The following is a 22,465-nucleotide window of genomic DNA, read 5'->3' as shown; positions in this document are numbered from 1 at the left end:
TTCTCCACATGTAACTGATGTAAGGGAGCGAAGGATCCAGAAACAACCAAGGAAATGATCCTGGCTCGCCATTACCTTCTACGAACCGGATTTGCGCTTAGGACAATGCAAATAGGGACTCAATTCTGCGAAGCTAAAAAAGGAGCTGTGCATACTGGATGTCTATAAATGCTAATCTACACTCTTATGCCGTGAAAGTAAATTCCAAATATTTGTACCTCCTTTGCAATATCAGGCTATTCGGATGACACATTCTCCCGGACAATGTGATTTTTTCCCCACATTTTTCTTTCAGCTAATCAACGAGGTTTTACTGTACTTACAAATAAATTTACACTAGAATTGCCCAGAAGTGTGTACTCGATTGAGAAATCCAGTATAAATTTATACAGAATTCTGTAAGCTGGTTTTCTGTACAAGAACCTGCATGAAACCGGGTGGAGATGCTATATCCCTGCCGAAAAAAGTAAAATCTAGTTAAATCGGGCTGAAAATACTGCTGAAAAACATTTATGTGACAGTAACTTTAGCTGAACACCTGCACGGTGGTTGTGTGCATTTGAGATGAATCAAAGTCAGAATGATGTTTTTTTTTCCCCACAAGAAGGTCCTCATCACGAAAGGGGAACGCCCCTCTTCACTAAGCAACCACATCACGTTTCGTGAGGCGGGACCTTCCCTTTTGTAAATAAGGCCTTGCCGGCACTACAAGTCCACACGGTCAAGCACCGCAGTGAAGCGTACAGTGGGGTGAAATTGCGGATAATTCGACAATTTTTTGGTGCATTCGAGTATTCAAAATTCTGAATGTTAGAATATTATAAACAATAATTAATATTAATTAATAGAATACAAATATATTATATAGAAAAATATAACATATATAAAATAATATATATAATAAATACATAAATAAATACAAAATAAAATTATTAAAATGTTATTATTAGAAATATTAGAATAGAAGTTAGAAAAATTAGAAATAAATAGTATATTAAAATTAGAAATTAGAATTGGAAATTTTCTCAATGAATGATTGTTAGAATATTCGCACACCTCTAGAAGAAAGCTGAAATTTACAAGGAACTTACTTCTTCGCGTCTCTCTTTCCATTCTTGCTTTTTTCTCCTGGACATAAACAACAAACATTCACTTACACTTAGCTGAGTTGATACGTTTCTTACAAAGTTTATGACGGTTTGATATGGCAGAGCTTCCCTGTTTATTGTTCGCCTGTTCATAACTGCAACGCAACAAGTGCAACTTTTTCCAACTACAACTATTGTTACTTCATTACACGCATTCAGGCTGTCAACCCTCCATTAGGCCAAGATAGAAAATTGAACAGAGAAATTAATACTTACTAGGCATGCATACCAGTCAACAACATGAAGATTATACTTTGCAACATGCTATGCATGGCTTCCAACATAACCTAGCATGTGTGATACATCCCCATATGTATTGCTTTTGTCGCTACCTTTTCCCCTAAATTATTAAAACACAAACTCGTTAGACCATCAGATGCATTTGCCTTTGTTTTGTTCCAAACACATTTGTGTTGTTGCCAAGCTAAATGAAGAAATAGATCGGATCACAGGACGGAGGAAAGAAAGCCTGCGCTGGTGACAAGACAAGCTGAAACAAAAGATCTTCCCGGAATATGATTCAACAGATGTCGAGGACACAATCAAGCTGACTCAATGCCACATTCTAATTGCAAGGAGGCTACTTTCACCGAAAGGAAACTTTACAAGCCATATAAGCTATATATATATATACATATATATATATATATAAAAAACGTATTAGCTACAGGGACCACCTCTCTACGCTGCCTGCAAGAGCGAAATCTGAAGATGCACCCACAATCATCCTCCTCCAACCAGCAGTAACCAAAATTTGTAAGTTTTAACCCAGTGAAGATAAAAAAAAAATATGCTGCTTTAAACTCCACATCTCTCGGCGAAAAACACCATTTTTTGCTCCCAAACAAACAACAGGGCCCCAAAAAGATTAGGATTTCATGAACAGAACTTTCACGAAATTCAGCTCTGTGACAATTTTAACTAAGCCGCCATACAAGAAGCCTGTAACTGTGCATGATTAACTAGACATCACATCCTCACTCCAACAAAAAAAAAGAATTGAGCAGAAATAAAGCAAAAACAACTTTTCGTAATACTAATAAGCGACTGGCACTTGCCTGCCTCAGCAAGCCTCTTGTGGAGGTCCAACACCACACGACTGATGTTAATGGCCAAGAAAGTGCATCGCTTGATGTAGTACTCGACAACATTCATTGCACGACTGCTCTGCTTCTGGTTTTCGTAGACTTGAGCCATTTTGAAGTAGCCCTGTGTTAAAACACACATTTTCGGTGCATTTCAATAAGACCGCCGCAAGTACATGCTACTGCAGAGTGTAACACTGAGAAACCTTCAGTAGCCTTTCACGCTTCTAAGAATCAATCTCAGTTATTTTGTAGACAACCTAAGACGTAGCATGCTTAGTGCAGGACCAGCTGCAGTTGAACCTCGTTACAACAAAGTCTGATTGGGCTGCAAAATTTATTCGTTACATCCGGTATTCATCTTAAAAGCACACACAAAAATTCACGCGTACAAATGAACTATAATAAACCCAAGAAAAGCGTACTGTAATATGGACCACACAAAGCTGCGAAATGGTATAAAAATGAAATTTCGCCTTTCATTCATGTCGGCAAGCAAAAATGCAACACAAAAAAAGACATTGCCCCCTGCATCGAACAGTTTTACAGTCAAATCCGGTTATAACGAACTGCGTAATTTAACGCGATTTGTTCGCTATATAAAGTATTTCGCTATAACCGAACCCGTTTATAACGAACTTCAGTACCAAATTCGTTATACACAATGCCCAGAACAGCGCAGCGAAAACGCACTAACTAAAGAAAAACCGTGCCGCTCACCATGAATCTACAAAAGAAATTTATTGCAGATAAATGCTCACTTATTTACAAGTAGGCAGTAATTTTCGCCTGAACACTGCGTTTAACTCCATCAGCGAGAATCACACTTTCCACATGCGACATTTCCACAAACTCCAGTCCGCTTCCCTGTATTCCGGAGCAGTATCGGCGCAGCAGATCGGTAGCAACGAGGGCTTCGTGCAATGTCGGGCGAGGGCGATCGTCTTCCGGCAGCGGCTCCTCGGTCACCTAGTTCGCACCAGATGCCAGCATGTCGGCAACAATTTCCGAGTCCAACGGGCTCGCTGTCACGGCTACATTGTCGTCAACAGTGAGAAAATCCTATAGGGCAACTTCTTCGGGCACAGCGTCCGGAACGTCAGCGAGTTCTCCCCACAGCGTGGCAACATCGCTGTTATCTTGCAGTGCGCGCTTTACTACCAGCTTCTGCATCCTCTCGACATAGGGCAACTTCTTCGGGCACAGCGTCCGGAACGTCAGCGAGTTCTCCCCACAGCGTGGCAACATCGCTGTTATCTTGCAGTGCGCGCTTTACTACCAGCTTCTGCATCCTCTCGACATAGTCCAGCATGGTGGAAGCAGTTGCGGATTGTGGATTGCTTCACGTCTTGCCAGGCACGGTTAATCATTTCTATTGCGGCCAGCAAATTAATCTTGAGCTCGTCGTTAACCCACAATATTGCCAATAGCCGCTCATAACGCGTTTCCTGTAGCCCAGCTAGAAAGCGCAGATGATCCCCTGATCGAGGGGCTGCAAAACCGCTGTTGCATTCGGTGGCACGAAACGAAGCTCGATGTTCTTCAGCGTGACGCCGCAGTGGTGCGCAGAACAGTTATCGAGGAGGAGGCAAATCTTGCGCCCGCTCATTGCAAGTTCCTCGTCCCAGCCACGCAGCCACGCTTCGAACAACGTTCTGGTCATCCAGGCCTTAGAATTTGAGTTGTATGTGACTGGGAGTGAAGTGCATCCTCGCAGGCACATAGGTGACTTGAACTTGCCTATGACAAGCGGCCGCAGCTTTTGTCGTAAGAAGAACGGTGACTCGGGCCTTATTCAATTTACCGCCATGGCACTTCATTTTTTACCGCCAAGGTTCTGCTCGGCAGCAGTTAATTGCCAAAACAAGGCAGTCTCGTCGGTGTTAAAAATACTGCACGGTTCATATCTCTCCGTGACAGCACGCCACACGTCTTGCACCCACTTCTCAGCACTCTCAGCATCCACTGCTTGGCTTTCACCTGCAACCACCTTTCCGGTGATGGAGTAGCGGTCTTTAAATCGTTGGAGCCAACAACTGCCCGCCGTAAACCCCTCGACGTCCAGGACGAAGGCAAAATTTTTTGCCTTCTGTTGCCGCATGGGGCCAGAGACAGGCAGATTTCGCGCGCAAACGTCCAAGAACCATTGGTACAGCGCTTTCTCTACTTGGTCGTAAGCCAGCTTGCGGTGGCGAAAGCCATCACCATTTGGTCATTCCTGTGCATTGCCTCTGATGGCCGACTGGTTTTTCAAAATGGTGCTCCGCGGAATTTTGAAATGCGCGGCAACGTTGGTCAGACTTTTTTCCGCCGCGGCCAACGCAGCGAATTATCTCGACGTATGCGCTGTGTGAGACCTTGGGGAACGGAGCCGTCGCCAATCCCCCCTCCCATCTGACATCGGCATGTGCTAGAAGTATTACGGCCCGGCGGCATGGGCTGCCCGGAGAGTACTCGGAGCCGGCACAAAGGCCCGCCCATTGGCGGGCGTTTGGCGATCGATCGCGCGCGCTGAGTTCGCTATATGCGATGTGTAGTTCGTTATGAAAAATACATTTTATATGCATAATGCTAGCGGAAATTCGAGTGTTCAATATAAAACATAATTCGCTCTATCCAAGTTCTTTATATTCGGGTTTGACTGTATTTTTAAAAACTGGAGGGGTTATCTGGAACGCATTATAGTGTGAAATCTACGGAAGCTGCAGTTACAGCTAAACGTAAGGTGCCCTCTGGGAGCTGCAGTGTCAAATGGCAAAAGTTTAACCGTGGCCTCCGAAATCAGCTCCGGTGCAACGGCGCTCTTGATCGTGGAGGCCACGAGTCTGCTGCATCATCTGGGACCCATCGCATCAAATGACTTATGTTTTATCCTACGTAGAACTGGTTATAACGAGCAAAAGCACCCGCCACAGTCGTTTAATGGTTCAGATGCTCCACCTCTGAAAAACCTGTACCTGAATTCAAACCAGACTAGTTCTAATCCGCTTTATAGCGTGAAAGCACAAGAGGTAAAGGTCAATCCACTCTCTCTTATCTGGCAAGCTTGACAGACCTGTAGTAAAGACTTACACATTAACAAAGCTATGCCAGACTTGGTTTGAACTGCCCGTGTGAGGTCATGTGGTTGTGACCTCACAAAAATAGCTTAGTCAATTAGAGTGACGGCACAAACAAGATCAGCGGACAAGATTCTTAGTTGGTAGTGATGAGTGTACAAGTGCTTTCGGCCAGAAACAGCACAGCCTTGGCCAACTGACGGCCTCTAAGCTGTTAACAGCTTGATCTCTTTCCGGTTTCTCGTGAAAAGCACAACTTGCATCGGTTTCGGAAATCAGCTAATCAACGATTTATGGTCGGCCACTTCGAGAACCATAGCGCCCCAACAAAACTCATCAACAGTGTTAATGAAATCTTCAGATGTAACATTCGGAGGAAGCATCAGTTAAGGCGGTGACAAGGCCAATGTACTTCTGATCATTCTTCACGGTGCTTTTAGAGTGGATGTCTTCCAATCTTTTTGACACAGTGCTGAGCGAAGCACTAAAAGTCTGCTTTCATGTCCTTTTCCTGTGCCCACTCTCAGCCGTACTGTCTCTATGGTCGCCTTGAGCAAAACTGCCTTGCGCACGGCTCAGTACAGGCTTGGCAAGGCAACTATCTGATCACGTGGTGGCCACATGCATATCAGCTGTTGATGCTAGTTTTCTGTCGCTGCGTCTAGATGGCACGGCATGCAATTTAAACACGGTTTGGCGGTGGGCAATTCAAATGACCGTAATATTGACTTTTTGAACATTTTTTCCGGCTCTTTTAGATATTTTTTGCCCTCTGATTGCAAAAGACTGCTTCTGTATAACTGATAAAGTGTAAAATTATATATTTTTTTTTCTGCTATACACATAGAACTCTTGCAGAAATAAAGCATGCAGCGACCAAACTTTGCCTTTTATCCGATAATTCACTATATATCCGTGTTCACTATAACAAGGTTAGCTTGCACATGCTTATCTTCATCTCCAGGTCTGTGTGCATTTCCACGATAGCACTCACAACATGCATTCTACAGATAACCAACATTATTGCCAAAACAAACATACTCCCTCTTGCTCTGTATCCCCGATCCCCAAGTAGTTATCAGTAGTTACCATTAAGTATATGTGGAGGATAGTACAGTAAGAATTATGGTTGCTACCATTTGGGATGACACAAATTTGTGAAATTTCTTGGCCAGAAAAATGCTGCCGCGATTTTGACGATGTTGCAGGGTATACACCCCGAGTAGCAAGTGGTGGCAGGCATCGATGTGCTTCTGCATTACAATTCCATTCGTTTTGGATGATACATATTATCTTTTGCAATCCTGCCAGATCTGTGCCACTAAGGTTCCACTGTATGCATTATCCCTCTTTTGCAGTTTGCCCTTCAATTTCAATCCATGTAGCAAAATGCCCTTTTTTTTTTTAAGGCTTGTGCAATAATTCGAAAGTTTCAAATATTGAAGCGAACACAGTATTTGATTCTGGCTTCAAACTAAGTGGCAATTATTGGAAACCTCAAAGATTTTTAAAGTATTTCAATGTTCTAGAATTGAGCAAAATAAATATAAAAGCCGATCATCATACGTTTGCTCAGACACCGCCGTAAAATTGCACCACTCAAGATATCAGCACACATCACATATGCACACGGCATGGCAGCCATGTTTTAAAACTAAGCCTTCGACAACCGATGAGGCACAAAGCCAAGATGCGAAAGTGCACGCTATGGCAGAAACCGCACTACATTGGCCTCACAGAAGGCGCAAGAGACGAAGGTGATGAAGACAAGAATGCAGAGCTATATGACTATGATATAGTCATATGGTACAATAAGGTAGAACTGTGCCTCAAGGAATTATGCAAACATCTTTTGGCAAAACTGCCTCTGCCTTTTGCTACTTCGTTTCCAGTGATGAACTACTTATAAGCATTGATTTAAAAATATCTGCTTTGCTTCAATACTATCTGAACTAAACAGCTATTCACTTCGTGCTCGCTCCAAACTGATCATTCATTATTTACATGTTTACTTTTTTTCCAATGAGAAGAGAAGCACACCTTCATGCAGCACATATCCACACAGTCACACATCGCTCCCAGCTGAGTGAGATAACACAAAGTAAGCTTAGCATTAAAGCAGAAATCAGACCTTCTTAACACTTTCCATTTGAACCAGGCATTTCTTAAACTTTTTTCATCAACAAAACGGGGTTCAGGCTATTTTCGTCAAGTTAAATATTACTTGGAGAGTGAGCGTCCCTCCCAGCCCCTTCACAAATATTACCTTTTCACTACAATGTGTGTGAGATAATAAAATAAAGAAATGTCCACCTTTTTAAAGTTAGGGTTAAGGATGATAACTCGGCGTGCATCCAGTTCCACCTCTCGATACTTCTGCAGTTGAAAAGCGCTCAGTGCCCGGTTGCTGTACAACAAATGGTTGTAACGCCTGCCGGCAGAAAGAAAGAATAAGCTGCAAGTCACCAAAACAGGCTACAACAGATAAAAGGCAAAAACATCACAGCACCTCAACAAGATGACACATGAAACTGCGATTAAACTGCCACCCAGCAAGGGTGTCATGACTATGCGTGACTGAAGTTGCATGTGCATGTGCAATGTGAAGCATGTACACTTAAGGAATAAATATAGGGTTGCCCAGCCCATACTGCCAAAAGCACAATGGGCTTATGTGTGACTGTCACCACTATGTCGTGACAGTCTAATCTCAGGCCAGATGCGAAAAAAGCCAACAGTAACTGAAATAAAGGAACGTTAAGGGAGTCAACAGCCACTGATGCAAAGGAAAGCGTGTATGTACATTGCCAAATGTGTGAAGTAATGTGTAATTATGAAAATGATTAAAAAGAAAAAAAAAACACCTCTCCGGTCAGATCCAAAGCTATCACCTCTGAATTTCGCGTCTGGTGTCCTACCACTGAGCTACGGCGACGTCTGTTTAATCTTTCATTTTGTAAGGTATTCATGCAGCACGTAACTTATTCTTGAGAGTATTCGCCAGCGTCGCCTTCCTCCATGGTGTAAGAGGGTTGTTACAGCCTGCCGCCCTTCCCCTTAGATCACCTTCTATGTGGAACTCACAGGAACGTCACTATGCAGGGGGGTGGCAGTGGTAAACACTCTCAAGAATAGATTACAAGCAACATAAACACCAAAGAAAGTAAGATTCAAAAGCTGTCGCCGCAGCTCAGTAGTAGAGCACCAGATGTATTAGTGGTTGTTGGCTCCTTTCTTATGTACCTCGTAATGAAGCCCCTCATTGTCCCTGAATTTGTTTGTGAACAACAACAAAAAAAAAAGCATCTTCATAATAGCCATGAATCACACATCACACCATAAAACTCGTTTGAAGTCTTTTCATGTGATACCCTATTTCAGTACAAGTACTCAGTTCTTGATCCGGCGATCCCTGTGAATTTGCTGCCCCATGTTGGTGCAACTTGCTGTAGGTTTAGTGACAAGCATCTGCTAAATTTTGGTAGGGCTGCCTCCATCTAGTGGTCACAACTCATGACACAGGCCTGGAGCTCAGCAAAGCAGGCAAAAGCCACACACGCACATGTAGTTCAGGAAGATGCAAAATCATGCCAGCCTCATCATAAAGCGACATAATGCACAGATTTTTTAATATGACAGACTGATATTTAAGTGCGAGCATTGGTAATACATATATTATGATGAGGCTACCCAAAAGTTATAGATATTGCCTCTGCCCGTGCCAGCATTGGTAATATAGTGTAAACCATTCATTTTCAGCTAAATTCCCTTTCACAAACATCTTATTTATAAGTGAATGAAAAACAGGCTACTAAGTCCGCTGCACGCTTAGATTAGCATACCGTGCAGATGCCCACCGCGAAAATTAGAGTGACCGCTGCCGCGGAACTGCGCATACACTTATGATGCTCGTTAAGGTAGTCGCGCTAACCTCCACAATTACGCTACACGCGGTATGCAGAATTTCACTTGACTCTTCTTCTTTCCCACAGAGAATGCGAGGTGTCTTGGAACGAGACCTTTTGGTTGGTAAACAAGTCTCGCGGTGAAGCTGACAGTATTTAGTGCACTGTTGAGGCAGCCCACAACATTGTGTAGCTCCGTTTTGCTAGGGTGGGAGCGCTTTGTCACCACGAAATATCTCCTCTCACAAATCGTTCAGCGCACGTCCCAAAAAGCCAGCAGAGTGTCTGTTCAAGCGGCACGCTGGCGTTTCAGTTAGCCGCCGTGAGAGAAATGCAGTGCTGCTGTCATGCGACCAAACTTGAACGAAGACACTATCACAATGAGCAAGAACCCCTCACTCTTTTACGAAAAGAGCGATATGTGAGTGAAAGAAAGCATTTAAGATGCCATGGCAAGAAAACGTGATGCAACCCAGATGCATGGAAAGGAGAAAAGCAAAAGAAGGAAAAAAGTGGCTGCTGCGTAATCTTGTGCAAGATGGGAGCAATGCGTGGAGACTGAAGAAACGAGCAGAAAGCACGCCTGGAGCGTACACTTGTGTTGCGCCCTAAACACATGGTGCGATGTACTCTGCTGTGCAGGGAAGTGCACTCGCTGTTCCGCGCTGTCGCCAAGCAGACTTGAAAACTGCGCATTACAGACATTTCGCTTCACATGACCATATAAACCAGTATGACTTTACATCAAGTCCCATAGGGGGCAGACCACTGGCCAGCAAAAACTGCAAGATAACAGGCTCCTCACTATAATCTGTTACGTTGTAAGTGGTCTCCACTGTATCTTAGTAATACCAAGAAATCATAGTGGTGGTATCCTGCGAAAGCAGTGAATAAAAGTAATGCGTAAGCCGCCGTGCAGACAGCACAAAGAGTGCTTGGCGTGGGCCTTTTAAACATTTCAAGACACCTTTAAATTTTTCATACGCCTAATAAAGCATCCATTTCTGTGTTATTTTCCAAAACGAGCAAGCCCAATTCTTTTCACCTTTAAATTCTTTGCCCTTCTCAGGAAGCTCCTTTTTTGTGTTATTTTCCAAAAAAGAGCTAGCCCAAGTCTTTATACTTAGCTGAATTCACCAACTAACTGAGCTTTATACCAGAACAATGCAGGCACCAAGAAGACTGATCCCCTAGCACTCCACTACAATCTATGGCCCAAGTTAAAGGTACTGATACACAAAACACAGCATATCCATATGCAAGAAAATCTGCTCCAGTGAGCATGCAATGGCTGCAGTAGTAACACAGATGAGGTGCAGAAACCTGTGGACAAACAAGCCACCTATAACCGTACATTTAAGATGACTCAGTTGTCTAGTCTGCCAAGATTGATCAAAAAATAAAAGCAATGCTCATCAACCTTGAATTTTCAATATGGTAAACGTGGCACCTTCTCGTGAGCCACGTGTCTTAAGCAGTCCCAGACCAGACTGCAAGAACAGCACTCAGAGATGCCACAGACAGTTTGAAATGAATAGAGATGTGTTCATAAGCCACTTATGATGCTTAATTTGCCACTGCCATGTGTAATTGAGCAAACCAAGCGTGCTAGCCAACCCCCGTTAAAAATATCACACATGCATGACATAGAAGCAAAATTAACGACAAAATCAATTATCTGAAAACGCAGCTCCTGAACTTGGCCCATTTTCTTTAGATTTGCAAGCTGCTACTCAAACTAGTGAATGGGAGTTACAGTGTTATGTTTCTGTTAAACAGGACCATACTGCTAAGCTTTATTTTTAACCTATCACCGTGAAAAATGTAGGCATATCTGCAATCCTTGTACAGTGCATGCGAAAATTTACCAGCCTTATACAACGTTTTTTGTCCTTACTGCCTGCAATAGCATACACTTTTTTCAGGAACTGCCCTTGAATAGCACTTCCAGAAATGTGCCATGAAGGCCTTCATCAGTGTGCTTTAAGGAAACCATCTTATGGCGTAGCAATGCTGTAAATCTACTACACCTGTACTGTTAACTGAAGAATGTAATTCCAAATTTTCTCCTCCAACTACACCTGAAGGCTAAATAATAGGTGCAATTAAGCCTAGATTTGCTATTTTAAGTCAAACTAACATTTACAACACAGAAAACTACTATAGAGAAAGGTTCTAGCACGCCATCTTGCACTCAGGAAGAGGAAACAAAAAAAAATAAAATAAAGCTCGACAAATTCATCTGCAGGCCTACACTTTCCATCAATAACAAAATACACCACGAAGAGCTTAATAAGTTTAAACACTTACATTTCTGCGATTGCCTTGGTGTAGTACTCACATGCCGCTTCGAACGATTTTTCCTTATACTTTTGATTTCCAAACTTTTTAAGCTCATCTCCTCGGCTTCCCTACAACAACAGTAAATGAGGTATTCATAGTGTGAATCCTTCACAAGTCGCCTTTAAGGCAACTAGAGAATTTGAATACATTGCAATAATTGTGTATTACCTCTCCATTTTTTTCGCAGTCTCGCTTTATGTATGCCAGTATCGTGTCGAGGGCACCGTGGCAATGGGCGATCGCTGTTGGAGAGAAGTAGGTAGTCTTAAATAAATTGCGAATTGTGGTTTCCAACGTCCAAAAGCAACACACATATTAGGCTGTGAGGGATGGAGTACTAGAGCGCCCTCGATTACCGTACTTACCCGATTCTAATGTGCACCTTTTCTCCGAAAAATAAACCATCAAGTAGCATGCGCATTAGAATTGGGTACGAAATCGAAAGTGCACGAATTTTGTCGTGCCCTTCATCATTGTGATTTTAACATGGCGACAAAGCTGTTCGCATGCGTCAGCATCAACGCTGTTTGTTTTGTGGTATGAAAATCATTGAGCTTATGAATAGGACAGAGGCAACCGCAAATGTCCGCCACTTCCACTACAAGGCCAGTTTCTAAAAGGAGTCCTGAACGTTTGGGTTTTGCCAATAAGTGGGAAGGCAAGGATTCCAAGGGAAGGTAAGCTTAGCAGGGGGCAGCAGAAAGTTAGGTGGGTGGATGAGATTAAGACGTTCACAGGGGTCAAGTGGATGCAGCTGGCACAGGACCGAGTAAACTGGAAGAAAATGGGAGAGGCCCTGCAGTGGGCATACAGTCAGGCTGATGATGGCAAGACAAAACATTTTTAAGCAAGCAAGTTCATTAATGAAGTAACAATTATGAAACATTCAGAGAACAGCTAATTCCAAATATGCCATTTACTGAAGTAAAACAAGTCTGTGTGCAGCTATGCATCACATTATGTTCGGTATGTCTTTCAGAACTTGCAGTATTTTCACACACACATTTCACACAAGCTACAAAGTAGGACTGGATTGGATTCTGTATGGGGCTGGTGAATGTTGCTAGGGCACGGCGCATGATAAAGGTGGGGAACAGGGAGGGCACTTTGCTGCAGCAGCACGGAAATGCGAAATTAGCAGTGAAGTTACAGGAAGGGCTCATGCATAGTTTGGGGCACTTGCCCGGACTTCTAAGGTGTCCATTATGGAATTCATTAGCCTACTCTATTTGCCCTAGCTCCTCGTTTTCCTTGTGTATGGTGCGAAAGAAAAATTATCAATTGTGGCAACCGCAAGGAGAATGACTAGGGCTACCAACGTATATGCCTGCATCAGTCAGAGGTCACTACAGGGCCATCACTTTCCCTCAGTGCTGAGACACTGCAAATGTGCAAAGAGGCCTTGAGCTAGATGTGTCTCCAGCGGCTACCAGTATCTTAAAAACCTTCTTTCCTAATAAACACCATGGATAACTTAACCAACCTTGAGATTCAACTCTGCAATTACTTACACACTTTCAGAGCAATCATGAAACAGCCAATTATTTGTTCTTCTCTCAGGAATGAAATGGTCAGCTTTTTCCTAAAATGCAGAAAAGAAAGGCAGGGAAACATAGTGTTGCTATTCACATAATAAAAACAAATGAAGATTAAAAAAAAATAATAATAAAAAGGCATTGTAAACCCTGAACAAGACAGAAGTCTGCTTTCATTATCTGTCGTACACCACAAGAGGATCAAAATTCATCAGAGCAGAATGGGATACAAGAAATTATTTGGCATTCTTAAGCAGAAGCTTCATTCAACCCAAACAATGTGCAGGTTCAGACTCACCGGAATAGTCTAAAAAAGTCTGATGTCTCAACGAGTGACCTCACATTTTCGTAATACGTTTCTTTGTCAAATTCGTCGAGAAACACTTTGTACTTGTCAGCCATGCGAATAGAAGGATACGGTGAGCCATTCTCCTGTGCCTTGCACTGGTGAAATCATAGCAAAGCAGAGGCTTTAGAGGCAAGCACAAAATGAGAATTTGTGTCAAGCCGCATTCATAAAACGAAGGCTACTTACAACCACCAGTACAAATGAAACATGATACGCTAGTGTGTCAAGAACAAGAATCGCTTCCCGAAATTCGGCATTGACGGTATCGTCGGCAAGCCTGGAAAAAAAAAAAAAAAAAGTGTGAATCCTGTGACAAGAAAAAAATAATAATAAAAGCAACAACAAGGTACTGCAAAAATAGTGGCAACACTAACTTGGATGGATGATAGTAAATGCCAGAACTTCTTGCCCATATTTCACAATCTTTGCTGAAGAACGATACACCGAAAAGGTAAGGACCGAGACAAGCAACTCTGACGAGATGATCGTTCCAGTCTTCTGGATTCCCTGTGTAAAGACAAGAGCCTCTCCAAAACATGGCCCTTTACAGAAAGAAGGAATCGACCTAGTGCAACTGTAACTTACCTAAAGTGTATAGCAATGATTTAGCCTCCTGTAAGCACACACAAGAAGAAAACATTGATTTCAGATGGTTAAGAAACAGTGCAATGAGGCACAGCACATAAAAGAAATCCACTCTCTCATAGCACCGAAAGCTAGCAAGACATGTTGCCATGACAGGTGATTCTGTCTGACATTTAAGAGGCATATTCAACACAGCACCAGCCCAAAATGCTCAAAGTACATACAATTGCTTCCTCCCTGATAATAAACTGAACTTAGTGCACTTACAAAGCAAAGGCCTGGCATGTAAACAATATTTCACAGCAATTTGCAAACAAACTGGCATCAAAACCGGTAAAATGTGACTGGCCACAGAGTACCTTGCTTTTAATGTGAATCATCCTAAGTCACTACATAACAGTTAGCCAGGAAGTTTATTCAAGTGTAGCCGACCAGTGAAGTACAAGTTCCACAGTGTTTTGACTAAAAATAATTTTAAAAAATAAGAAGGTTACGCCTGTGCACCTCAAGGGCAGAAGAACTCTGGGTGTTGGAGCCAAGGAAGCGCATACTTTCCTGCGGAAGCTGGCTCCAGTCCCCGCACCACATGCCTGGGATGTTGTCTTCAGTATTGGAGCAAGAAAAAAGAAATGCAAACAGATGTTAGGCACAAAGAATGCTTCATTGCACAAGGCCTCAACTACTCAAGCTGGCTTATGAGAATGCACTTTCCACAGCCAAATAAGCATTTTTCACAGACAAGAGCACACGGACACATGCACAAAGCTGCTGGTGAGTAGAAATAAGGCTAAGCAGTGCAACATATGCAGTAATTTATGATGCATATTCAAGAATCAAAATAGAAAATCTTTCCGTCACTGCAAAGGTTCCAGTTGCAGTGGGAATGGTTTTCGCCCAGTGCAATATTGATAAAGAATGTGCATAATCAGGCACTGAGCGAGTGCTTTCATTTATGTGTTTTATGGACATTACATAGGGAAGCTGAGGGAGCACATTTGGTTATGCACAAGAAATCAGCCACTTGTCAAAGCAAGTGGAATGTATTAGCAAGCTTACCTGCGGTGGAAAGACTGCTCTCTTTGCACAGTTTTCGAACTCAAAAATGCAAGCTCAGAACGGAATAGGTTTACAGTGGGCATACGATGCATCACCATTCGACAAACCACGCGCCTTTTGTAACAGCCATTCGCAATTGATAAGCAGTACCCACGCTAAGCTCAAAAAAAAAAAAAGTATAAATACTGGCTAGAAATGGTGCATCTTTGGAATGTTCTCAGTTTAAAAACTAACCGCCTGCTTTCAACGCAATAATTCATCTTGACCAAAGGGGCCATCACATCATACTGCGACGATCACCTATGTTAAATCATGCTCTTTAAAATGCATGCACACCAGAATTTATGGCTCAGAAGATGGCATACGATAATAGAGCCAACTATTCCACGACTATTATCTAATGCTTATGCTGCATGCCGTGGACGCGGGATACGGCTTTGCGCAAGTGTGGCACCGTCAATCAAAGTAACAGTGCTATTGACAACGTATTTACGTAATTGAACCCTAATCATTATAAACTGTAAAAGAAGAGACATCTGGGCGAGTTGGTATGGTGACATGATAGAAAAACAGCGCAAAAGACGTGCACGGAGGAGAAGAACGGACAGGACAAGCGCTGTCATTATAAACACGTCATCGTAGCAAACCATGTGAAAAATACACTGAAAACAACTACCGCGAAGTCTTGATTTAATTTTTTCTGGTCCTGGAAGATTGGGATCACTCACGGGGAGAACAGGCCACAATTTTTTTGTATATTCTGTTCAGTTACAAGACGTTCTCACCACTGTCAACACAACACGCACAATGAGTGGGATTGGAAACGTCAGCTTTAAACGCGGGAAAACGCCTTTCCAGCTCACTACAGACGAGGCTCTCGCTAAAATGCTCAACTGCGTAACTCAATAATACCTGCTGAAGTGACCCGTAAAAGTGTTAAAAACGTGCAAGAAAGAAATATACATAAATAAAATTACTTTTTTCTGCCTTCACACTAGCAAAAATAACAGAGAACGGTTTACAATGTACTGAAATTTGCTGTCAACGGCACAAAACGCGCCTATCAAAGCTAATAAACATGCTTCCGCACTCCACACGCTGTCGAACGCTACTGTAGCTAAAACGAAAGTGCACATGCAGCAGCTAATAAAAACAGACAAATGCCAATTACTCTTGTCGCTGACAATCCCGCTTCTGAGAACACCTTTCATACGTGTTATTCTGGACACGTTTTCGGTTTCGTTCTTTTGTCTCTCGCTGTTGGGGTGTACTTCTTTAAATTAAAACTATGTACACAATCGATCATTACAGAAATAATTCCACAGTGTAAAATAAAACATATCGAGGCTCTTAAGTTACTGCATTCTTATACATCTCTGTCAAATTTCAAATTGGCGGTGTGTTTGAACCATTGAACTCCGTAGCGGAGAGCGAGCATCTGAGGTTTTCTGAGTCGCAGTACTTTTCGTTTGCTTATAAATTTATCTCCCTTCTTTCTTTCTTAACAAAGTGCTCCTTCGCCTTAGCGCTTCACTAAAATAAATTTATCAGGCAGGGAAATTCGCTTTTTCAGGGTCACGATCCCAAAATTTGTCTAGTATGTACTCGGAAGACGGCACCACGGCAATCAGCACTGTGTGGTCGAGAACGCATAGCCAAAAAGATATCCAGCAACTAGAGGCCCTTCCGATCTGCATACAGGATTACAGTTTGAGTCAAGGGTAGACTGCTTGCACACACAGCGGGTACTCACGCTGGTAGGTAGCTTTCAGTATACGAGCCGCACCTCTGGCGAGACGTATCCGGGCGAGTGGTTCCAGAGAACAGAGGCCACATCGACAATAATCTTTCTCGTCTTTCAGCACGCGCCTCGAGCTAACCACTGCGCGACACGTGGTTCCACACACAATCCTTTCAGAACGCGTACGTGTTGTCGGGGTCAAATTGTTTTTTTATGAGGAAAGAGTCGACGACAGCGTGATATTTGTAGAAGCAGAAAAAAAAAAAAAATTAGAGGGTCTCTTAGATGTCTCTTGCGGAAGCCTACCCTTCCTAACCTATAATTTGCCTCCCATCGTTAGCCTCTTGTCGGCATTCGTTGCAGTGCTACATATATATAATTATAACTGGTTTACAGGAAAGGAAAGGCACAGTATCTATCACACTTTCTCCGAGAAGTGTGTGTTTGGTCGGTACAATATCGCTCCTGTCGCGGCGTTCCTTACCGCGCGTTCAAGTGTGATTATAGGGACGCATCTCAGCCAATCAGAACGCCGCAGTAGCGGGACACACTTTGTCCACGGCAGCATGAGCCATTAAAGGCCTGCCTTGAAAAGCATTTACGAGGTTCATGTGGGACGCAGCCTAGCAAGGCCCTCTCACTGCCCTTGTGGTATGGGGCAGATCTCTGAAGACGAAGAAGGAAAAGAAAATGCACGGGCCTGCTACTGGCTCTGTAGCTGAGTCAACTCTGCTGCCTCATGCGGACAGAAGAGAAAATAGAGATTGGAGCGGATGCAAAACATTTATTTCGTCGCTCAAGCAGGTCTAAGGAGAGGCGTATTAGATGGCCGCTAGTCCATGGCTGGCGGCGACCTCATTAGCCCGCTCGACGGCCCGTAGTTGAATCTTCGGGTCCGAGCTGACCAGCACGGCATCCCACTGCTCAGGAGAAGGGGGCTGTATTAATCCACCGCAGGTGGATCATTTGAGCAGTTCGAGAATGTGTTCGTATGTCGCTCTTTCACCGCATTTACTGCAGTTTGGGTTGTGCTGGCCTGGGGACATCAGGGTAGTGGTGGTGGTGGTTAAAACATTTATTGAATGTTTGATCAAATTTGACCAAAATTGGTGTCCAACCTAATTTGCGTATGGCGAATTCAGTGGTTACCTCCAAACTTAGGTGGGCCATTCCAAAATGTTAGCCCTCTCGACCCCCGAAGTTTAACCTCGTCCGAATTTGACCAAAATTGGTTTGATTTGTGGGGTTTAACTTCCAAAGCGACTCCGGCTATGAGAGATGCCGTAGTGGAGGACTCCGGAAATTTCAACCACCTCGGGTTCTTCAACCTGCACTCACATCGCAACGCACATGGGCGCTCCACCGAAATGCGGCCGCCGAGGCCGGGATTCGATCCCTCAACCTTGGGAACAGTACCCAGGTAACGCAAAATGTCACTGGAACGTTATCTGAATGGCCACAAATGTCAGAGAGCAACGTTGCCTGATTGTTGCTAATGTCACTATTTTTGATCACCAGATAACGTTATGCACTAATGTTTCTACAACGTTCTGAAAACGTTGACGTTATGTTATTTCAACGTTATACCAACAAAAAATGACGAAAGAAACGTTGCCTGTACATTGCCTTAATGTATTCTAAACAATGCATGCGGTACCTTCCTCAAGGAGCTTCTAGGCAAAAGCTACATAACCCGCACCATCTGTTCCTACTAGACAAGGTGCAGCCATAGCTGATGAATCGTGCATGAGTGCATTCTGCCTTCCTGAAGTGACTAATGTATGCTTATATGTCGACAAGGCACACACCAAAAGGCAGTTACGCAGTAATCGTGGTCTGCTGACCGGTCACTTGAATGACACAGCCAGTGCAAAAATTACGTCAGGTGCACATGTGAGATCATTTACACAATTTATTTGGCATGATTGTACATCTGTTGAGTCAGCAATTCCATGAAGAAACGAGCAATCACATAGCTGCCAGGTCATCCATTCCTGAATTAGGCAACTAAATTAAAAGAACAAAAACACAAAAAAGATTATTATTCAGCCAAAATTCAAGACAGCACTTACAAAGTAATCAGACATCTAAAACTAAATTTGCAGGACCAGAATTACTTGTGTGTGGAGCGTGCCAATATTTATTGGACAGATAGTACAAAAATAAAGAACACCAGGACACCCACTGAATTTCCGCTTTTAAAACCATCAAAATTACAGCTGATGCAACATTGATGGCCTTACACTATATCCCAGAAGTTTACTTTTATGTCCCATAGGTTTTGCCTATGCTGTTCCATATGATATGCTGGTAAGCTAAGTGACTGTGACAAGTCCAGTTTTTGCACAGCTTGATGCACAAGTAGACTAAATGATAGTCCAGCTTCCGTACACAGCATAACAGACCTACCGTTTTTTTGCAGCGTGCTGGTGCGTAGCGAAAATGGTCGCCAATGTCATGTCTCATGTCCACTTCCTTGCCCAACAGGCAAGACTGCCGGAGGGCCACTGCGCAAACAAAACAATATCACAGACTTAGGGCAGTAAACCTAGACACACACTGATATTTACTACAAATTAACAAAACCCATTACATCTGTTATGAACTGTGAACACGCTTATGAATACATTGAATTGTGCATCTCAATCTATTATACGACTCAACGAATCCACACCTTTTGCACAAGGTTCTTCAGAAGCCCTTAAATGAGCAAAAGAAAAAAAATTAGAAAATACATTAGAACGCAGCAGCAAAAATGGACTGCTGGCCAGAATTTAAAAACTAGCCAAATATATATTTGTGCCAGAATAAAACCACAAATATAGAGCTATAACATGCACTGCACAGTAAAATGTTGCTTACAACACCCACTACAGGCACAAGGCAAGTTTTTACCTTGGATGCCGCTTTCTGCTTGTGCTGGTCTCGGTGGAGGACGGCCAACGAATGGTAGTTGCTTGGCTTGTTGTGTAGGAACTGTAGATGGTAGGCGATGATTATCGCAGCTTTCATCGCTTTCACTTTCCTCACAAACAAAAAGAGCCTTCTGTTTCCTTTTTTTTTTGTTGGGACGTTGCTGCCGTCTTCATCCGACACTGCAGTTAAAAATGTTTCAATTCAGTTATTTCAATAGTGGCTTGCTAAAGTAACATTCACAAATATAGCAGCAAAGCAAATGGAATATGCATGATTAATATAGAAAGTGTAAACATATCAGGCAAAAACATTTTAGCAGCAAAACTGGACTCGTACTTCCATACAACGTCTTCTTGGTGGGCTTTCTCGGCCTTTTTGTCAGCCGTTCCTCATCAGCTGTCAAATCTGACACCTCTTCAGCTTTCTTCTCTCTTCTTTTTGCGTCAGCATATGTTGCTGCAAGCAAAGAGTTCAGTGTAGAAAGATTGAATGACACGGCTAAAGGGAAACTGAATTAAAATAGTAAGCAGACCCGTGAAAAGGCAACGTTCACAACTGCTTAGCAACAATATTACTGAAATAAGAGCATAACAATATCACTATAACAGGAACCTTGAGCCAATGAGCAACAAACACGATTACTGATAAGAGTCATTGAATTAAGATGATGTGTGATTATTTCACCATTTTGGCTCAAAAGTTCTCCCCTCTGGCAGTGCTCAACTTATGTGCATCGTTGCCTTTATACACTGCCACAACCAAGAACCTAAAGCTCCAACAGTACCCTATAATCACAATACTATCTTGTGACAAAAAAAAAAAAATGACGTACTAGTCTCGCCTAAGATTCGGCATTTGTGTGCAATCCATTCTTTTCCAGGCTCCTCGCAGTCTTTTATAGCGCTTGGGCAACGAGACGGGGTTCGGTATGGCAGCCATAATGCTTCCCCATTCCACACCCAGAATTTTGGGGACGGCAGCAACTCCGTCCGCACTGCTGAATTCGACGATGTAGAACATCCTGCAAGAATACAGCGCAGTTAGCATAACAAGCACTAGTGCCAAGTCAAAGGCATTATTTTCTAAGTGCCTCTGTTGAAGAGACACTAATGAGTTGCACTTCACTGCTCAAGTTTCCAATAAATGAGGGTCAATTTATGGTCAGTGTGTATTTTGCCAGCAGCTGAGCGAGATGCATGCCATTGAAACTAGTTTTCTTTGCACACTTATTGCTGGCGTTTCAGGAAATTAAATCGCTGCAAACACTATCTCCTACTGCAAGAAATTTTCATCAACAAGAAGTTTACTGCTGATCTCTAAAGTAAAAACAGCGCAACACAGTCGTGGCGAAGAATTTCAGCATACTTAACTTCCAACTATGTTCAGTCAGTCCACGCAGATGACACACACACACACACACACACACACACACACACACACACACACACACACACGCACACGCACACGCGCACGCACACACACACACACACACACACACACACACACACACACACACACACACACACACACACACACACACACACACACACACAAAGCGCCAAAATGCTAAACCGGAATGACAAAGGGCGCATACATACACTGAGCAAGTTAGTTAGCGAGATGGCTGGCTGGTGGCCCCAACCGGCGGCCTGTGGGCTATCAAACTAGATGAATTTTCAGTCACACTTCGAGCAAACGATTAATGACACTAATCGGTCACACAGACCTAATGATGCGGCTCTTGCCACGGGCGTGACAACTTAGGCGTTAGCGTGACACTGTCACGGTGACCACACCGCCAAAGAGGCAAAATAATTTCAGCATTTGTCTCCTGATCAGAACACAAGCAGCTCTGCTGAACATCTGTGATGCGGGGCAGCGCAGCACTGTTCTGCTGCGAAAATGTATGGCCAGTCGTTAATGACAAAGAAATTCATGATTAACAAAGCAGCAAGGAATAAACAGAAAACGCGTGGCGCATCCAATGTGGTTCCAGATGCGGCAGTCTGAGATATGCCTACAAGCTAAAAGGGAGGTCACCAAAGCAATAGCAACTCACCTGTGAGCGATGAACAGTGCATGCAGTCGGAAGATTGAGTTCGCACGTGAAATGCGGCTGCGAAGTCTGCACGAAGGCACTCAAAGTCAAAATGCACACGAGCACAGGCAAGTGGCAAGACAAGGCATAACGTGCGAAAAAGCTCCATAAAGCCCCACAAGAGCCATGCCGTCGTGTTTCTTTTGTCCCGCCATATTGAATGTGGTGCCGCCTGAACCAAGCCTGAACTGCCTGAACGCAGCAAAATAATATGAAATAAATATTTGTTAATTTGTGCTAATGTTCAAGCTTAGTAATTTACTGCGTGAAAGTTTTTTTATTTGCAAAAAATTGTTTATTTATGGTTATTTATTACGTAAACGCTTTCGTTGGCCAAGACAAGCAATGTATGGCACACAGACGAGGTGTAGTCGAGCCAAGCTCAAGCCCAGCCAGTGTGTGTTCACATCTCATGGGTAATGCTTGTGTAGCAGCGCGGAAAAGTGGCTTTTTCTCCTGAACACGCCTTATCATGTTGTATCAGCTTTGCGCTGTTATAACCCCGATACTTGTGCGTAGCTGAAGCAAGTGATCATACTGCTCATTCGTCGATGACCTTCAGTGCACCATGATGCGTACCGCTCGTGTTTGCGAGTAAAGCTGTGTCTATCGGCGATGGAGAGGACATAGTGGTGTATCATTGAT

General features: G+C 43.2%; 2 protein-coding genes across 12 annotated transcripts in view; both read right to left on the bottom strand.

Moving 5' to 3' along the window:
• The window catches only part of LOC146170977 (uncharacterized), a 39,172-nt gene extending 22,956 nt beyond the window's left edge, over nt 1-16,216 (bottom strand). For 4 of the 8 annotated variants that reach the window (XM_084586628.1, XM_084586626.1, XM_084586629.1 and 1 more), the window contains exons 1-12: nt 15,742-16,215; nt 14,514-14,611; nt 14,010-14,037; nt 13,799-13,931; nt 13,611-13,701; nt 13,374-13,519; nt 13,052-13,122; nt 11,709-11,782; nt 11,508-11,608; nt 7,606-7,723; nt 2,207-2,357; nt 1,092-1,128 (exon numbers count right to left, since the gene is read on the bottom strand). In XM_084586628.1, coding sequence (XP_084442754.1) covers nt 1,092-1,128; nt 2,207-2,357; nt 7,606-7,723; nt 11,508-11,608; nt 11,709-11,782; nt 13,052-13,122; nt 13,374-13,519; nt 13,611-13,701; nt 13,799-13,931; nt 14,010-14,037; nt 14,514-14,597 — 1,034 coding nt within the window. In that variant the 5' untranslated portion in view covers nt 14,598-14,611; nt 15,742-16,215. Of the gene's footprint in view, nt 1-1,091; nt 1,129-2,202; nt 2,358-7,605; nt 7,724-11,507; nt 11,609-11,708; nt 11,783-13,051; nt 13,123-13,373; nt 13,520-13,610; nt 13,702-13,798; nt 13,932-14,009; nt 14,038-14,513; nt 14,612-15,741 lie in introns of all 8 variants that reach the window. The other 4 variants (XM_084586633.1, XM_084586627.1, XM_084586631.1 and 1 more) reach the window with 4 other exon arrangements.
• Nucleotides 16,217-18,681: 2,465 nt separating this feature from the next.
• Nucleotides 18,682-21,997, bottom strand: LOC146170976 (uncharacterized). 4 transcript variants are annotated; one of them, XR_014703004.1, is made up of 6 exons: nt 21,782-21,997; nt 20,555-20,743; nt 20,059-20,178; nt 19,702-19,901; nt 19,216-19,313; nt 18,683-18,813 (listed from the first exon to the last, which is right to left on the bottom strand). XR_014703004.1 is itself a non-coding variant. In XM_084586605.1 (5 exons), the coding sequence occupies exons 1-5, from the start codon at nt 21,927-21,929 to the stop codon at nt 19,269-19,271; spliced, it is 702 nt and encodes a 233-aa protein (XP_084442731.1). In that variant the 5' UTR covers nt 21,930-21,997; the 3' UTR covers nt 18,860-19,268. The 4 variants fall into 4 exon arrangements, 1 of the variants encoding a protein (XP_084442731.1); XR_014703005.1 differs by having other exon boundaries at nt 18,683-18,782; XR_014703006.1 differs by lacking the exon at nt 20,059-20,178 and having other exon boundaries at nt 18,682-18,813.
• Between the last annotated feature and the right edge of the window lie 468 nt (nt 21,998-22,465).

The sequence above is a fragment of the Amblyomma maculatum genome, unplaced genomic scaffold, assembly GCF_055883805.1.
Source record: "Amblyomma maculatum isolate TAMU_Amacu unplaced genomic scaffold, ASM5588380v1 scaffold_24, whole genome shotgun sequence".
Lineage (NCBI taxonomy): Eukaryota > Metazoa > Arthropoda > Arachnida > Ixodida > Ixodidae > Amblyomma > Amblyomma maculatum.
The sequence above is the reverse complement of the archived record's forward strand: the minus strand, read 5'-3'. Positions and strand labels throughout refer to the sequence as shown.